Here is a 4,774-nt window from a genome sequence, read left to right on the forward strand (position 1 = left end):
CTTGAAATCAACACAATATCTGAATTAGAGGCAATTTGAGATGAATATACAGCTACAATAGAGAAAAAATGTCATTACATCTTAATACAGTTATAAAACTTGCTTTGTAAAGTAACCAAATCATAATTTTTAAGCTTATGCAGTACAATGTTCACACCAGCAGATGGGTGTTTAGCAGCTAAAACCTCATCTGACTGATTTAAATCATCTTTTATCAGATTTATCTAATGAAACCGTTTTTTTGCAGGAAGACAGAAAACCACTCGGCTTTAATCCATCTCCATCTGAATTAGATTTTTAAATAAAGTCTAATATAACTAGACTGCATAAAACTGAAAAYGCAGTACTGGAGATTCACATGATTTTAGTTTTGCATTTCMCTGTAAAAATACTAAATGTTACCAAGTAATTCTGGTTTAGTTTCTAGTGCAAATATCTCAGTACACTTGAAGTAATAATGTAAATAAACTGAACAATGTTACTGTGTTTTAATTATTCCTCTTTATTTTACCACTGGCATTTTTATTATTCATGCAAATACATCAGTTACTTCAGATAAGGGATCTTCACTTCCCCTGGTTACAGTAGTGAYSCCACTACCTACATCTAGTGTCTGCCAAACAATAATATAAAACTAAATACAGACTGAAGGCAAAAAAAAGCTAAAAAGCAGTAGTAGAAATGTATGATTATCAAAAATKTGAAAGATAAAAACAAACTGAAAAGTGAATTTATAATGAAGTTCTATGTTTGTTAGGTAAGTTTCTAAGCATCATATCAGAAAAATATAAAATCACGATGCTATTGCTGAAAATACTRATGTAACTCCATTTTTCTAAAACTATAGATCAGATGTGGGCATTGCTAGAATCATACATTGAGAGAAATCTCTTGTCAAATTCTGTGTCAAAGCAGTACATGGTGATATGCTGCACACTAGTATTGCAGTGGTTATAGTGCAGCTCTATGTCTAAGATAAAACAAGGCACCTTACTGCATTTTAGTAAAAGATTTGTCTGTCCAAACAGTCGACTGGTCAGAGCGTCAGCTTCTTACCTTGATTCTCTTCAGCAGCCACTGCATGAGTCCCTGCTGAGCAGCTTCAGTGCACAGGCCAGGTCTGAACTCTGCCATGTTTTCAGTAATAGCTGCAGAGATTGGAGAAAAATAAATAAATAAAATCAGTCATGGAACATTACGTCTGCCAAAAAATGGCTTTACAGTTTTTCTGGATAAATCTGGATGGAATGAAGCAGTGAGTGTGTCAAAGAACCAGAAGGTTCTGATCCTGGTGTTTTCCCAATCTGATAGTTTTCCTCTTTCCACCATATCTGTCATCATCAGCACTACTAAATAACTGGAAAGCAAAGGGTGCTTAATAGAAGATTGTTTTATAGAATTTGAACCAGCTGAGGCTAAAACTGCCAATTGAGGAGTTTGGGGTAAAACATAAAACTTTTGTTTTAATCATAAATGCTAAATACATTTATGCAGATTTGACTTCATTACTGCTGTGAGTGTGTTGTTCTTTCACCAAATTGCCTCTTTTTGAGTTTGTATGCTCCAGTTTAATAACCTATTACTAAACTAGTTGATGATTATTTCAATAACAGATTCATCACGATTAATTGCTTCGGTTCTACTCTGAACTCCTGAGACGTCTATAGAAACAGTAAAGGTGCTGGATTTTTTGCACATGTGGCTTTGGATTAATACAATAATCTGGATGAATGATTGAGTACTTTAGGCATTATAATGCACACTTAGGCTTTAATTGTACTGTTAATGCTGTGAAACAGAGGGATTTGAGCTTAAATTTGACATGTGTATGAATTAGTGCTATCAATCAATTGAAAAAATGTATCACATTGATCACACTCTGGTGCTGTGAGTAATCACAATTAATCACTATAACTAACTTGTAGTTGTTCCACTGGGAAAGCCCCGCCTTGTGCCGGACTCCAACTAATTAAGCAATTATCTGTTTTTTGGGGGGAGGGGTTGTAGCAGAATCTAATCTCCCAGTACTCAAAAGCAACTAAGGGAAACTTATACCACAACATATTCAGGCAGCTAGAAGAAAATCTGTTCAGGGACAACTGACAGATAAGATATACTTTATTTTCTAGATCTTGGGTGCCCCACTCCTTTCTGATGCCGCCCTGGTTAACTGCCCATATTAAAAAACTGCCATGTTTTCAAAAAATATTTAAGAAAATGTTTTATTCTCTTAAAGTTAACATGTCTGAAGATTCTCAGTTTTCTAGGTTTGTATATTCAGGAGGGTTAACAAGAAGCCATTTTGTTTTAAACAATTAATGTAAAAATGTCCCTCTCCATTCATTTCCTATGAACTTGAGCGATGAGGCAACACTCTGCTGTCTGCATCCAGCCGGCGTAATTCCTGCCTGTGAAACTACGAGCTCGTGCACGCAGATGTACACACAGGGCTAGCAACACAACACAAGAAAGATTTAAATGTTAACCTTTTGTTTCCGTCTGCTGTCTCTGAATCGAGCTGCTGTGAATGAGGTAAACCTCCGCAGGAATAGGTAGTTCAATTAATCTGCATTTTGTAATATTAATGCTTTAGAATTTTCAGACTAAAGGTATGTGTTGAAGTTGACAGTCGTAGTATAAATAATAATAATAATAATAATAAGAAGAAGAAGAAGAAGAAGAAAAAAAAACAGGACATTTGCGATTGGTTTGGAAATGGAAGTGTAAATAGTTTTGTGTGCGCTGAGACATTTTCACCTGATGTTCACAGCACAGGCTGCAGTCAGTTAACAAAAAGGGCTTCCAGAGAACCGAAGGATGGAAACCACAATCTGAAATTTCAGATCAAACCTGATCTTATTAAGCAGATCGAGTATCAGTCGGGTGTGACTAATCAAATCAGATTTTTCTCTCTGTGCTTTTTCCCCAACTTATCTTATAATTCTTTGCTTCCAAAGGCCTGTCTCTGTAATTCATCCTTTCATCAGAGCAAATGGAAGCTGGCAGAGAGAGAGAGAGAGAGAGAGAGAGAGAGAGAGAGAGATGGAAGAATGGAGGAATATAAGAAAGAAATGAGCAGAAGAGCAAAGCAGAGGAGAACAGGGTGGCGGACAAGTCAAAGATGAAGGATGAGAAACAGAGGGATGCTAGAACTGAGTTAGGAGCAGCGCAGCAATACAGGGGGAAAAACAGCAACATCTGGAGAGATGGGCTGCAGATGAGAGAAATGATGGAGAAACAACAACGGAGGAGGAGATAGAGTGCAGGGGTACAGAGGGAGGAAGACCAAGGCCCTTTATCAGGGATTCAAACGRAGCAGACAGCATCCTGGAGGAAAGCAGGCCCAGAACAGAAATCAGCCAAGGCAGACAAAAGGCTTATTCTAGCTTGGAGAGCTCCCTTGATAACTCACTCTCACTCTCTCTCTCTCTCTTACACACACACACGCACACAGACAACTTTAGAGGATGCGCAAGTGTTGCTCCCGCGATGAACACACAAACCTAAACAGCTCTTCTGACACACGGCCTCAATCTGGCAACAAAGAGAGAGAAATCATCTCGACGGACTCATTCAACACAAAAACAGCTGAGGGGCAGAAAAGTCGGATCCATGTGAGGCTAAACGCAGAGGCCAGGACTTTTACAGTCTCCTACTGTCCTTCTGTCGCTTTTAATGCTATTGAATGAACCAAATGAATGACTTTTAGGAGATTAAAGAAAAATACAGACTGCAGAAGTATCTAGAAAAGAGCAGCTAATTTAACCACAAGGTCCTACACTGCCCCTACTGGACATCTGCATTTAGTTGTTGTTAAAGGATTTGCACAGGTTTTTCCCCAAACCTGGACCTCAGTACGCAAAATGACAGACTTTAGATTGGTCCGTATTCAACACTCTTTATTTAAAGAAACCAGTCACCCCAAAAGTTGCCAGTAAGCCATCCTTAAAGCTGCAGGATATAACTTTTATTTGTTTTTTTACATATKTGTTAAAACTGTCATCCTTGTCGTGATAGTTTGTTACAAAACACATAATCTGTGGAACCGATTTTACCAATTTTATTGATTAATCAAACTCTTGGAAAGATTTAATTGTTGGAAAATTTGGATTTCTTTTTTCTCCAATGAACTCCTTGGGTTTCCATAGTGATGTCAGCACACCAGGGCCGCCATCTTGTTTGACAAACATGTTTTACAGCTTTCATGTATTTGAACTTTGGATTCAGGTCAACACTAAAATATAGGCTAATACAAAATATAGGCTTTATAACAATAAAGCYATAATGCTACAAGAAAACAGTTGTAGTAATATGAAAATAAAGTCTGACAAAGTCGGAGTAATACAAGAATGAAGTAGGAATTTTTACATTTTAAAGGGTTTTTCTCATTAAAACAACTTTTGTCTTATAACTTGAAGAAATTCTTCTGGTAAAACTGTATCTTTATTATTTCAATATTATAACTATATACTCATTACTCATACTTGCTCGTACTACAAATATTCATGCATCCTGGTCCTAAAACTCAAACTCACAGAAGGAACGACTGACATAAAAGCTACTTTATGAAAATATTTTCTGTCATTTGTAATTGTCTTTTTTACAGAAGAAACCAAAAGAAAAATGATTCAAATTAGAAATCGAGTGCGGTTTGAACATTTTTAAAATCTTTTTATTTTTAAGCTATATTGCCCAGCCCCAAGAACACACCATATCTAATTAGTAGAGAAAGTAGTTTTGCATCGACTGCTCACACACACACACACACACACAC

The 4,774-nt window shown here is 36.8% G+C and overlaps 1 protein-coding gene across 1 annotated transcript in view; it reads right to left on the reverse strand.

Moving 5' to 3' along the window:
• ctnnbl1 (catenin, beta like 1) overlaps window positions 1–4,774 on the reverse strand; it is an 87,020-nt gene that overhangs the window by 57,482 nt on the left and 24,764 nt on the right. The window contains exon 7 of the mRNA XM_017305639.1: window positions 1,048–1,148. Within this exon, the coding sequence (XP_017161128.1) occupies window positions 1,048–1,148 (101 nt within the window). The remainder of the gene's footprint in view (window positions 1–1,047; window positions 1,149–4,774) is intronic.

This window comes from Poecilia reticulata, linkage group LG7, assembly GCF_000633615.1.
Source record: "Poecilia reticulata strain Guanapo linkage group LG7, Guppy_female_1.0+MT, whole genome shotgun sequence".
In the NCBI taxonomy this organism is placed as follows: domain Eukaryota; kingdom Metazoa; phylum Chordata; class Actinopteri; order Cyprinodontiformes; family Poeciliidae; genus Poecilia; species Poecilia reticulata.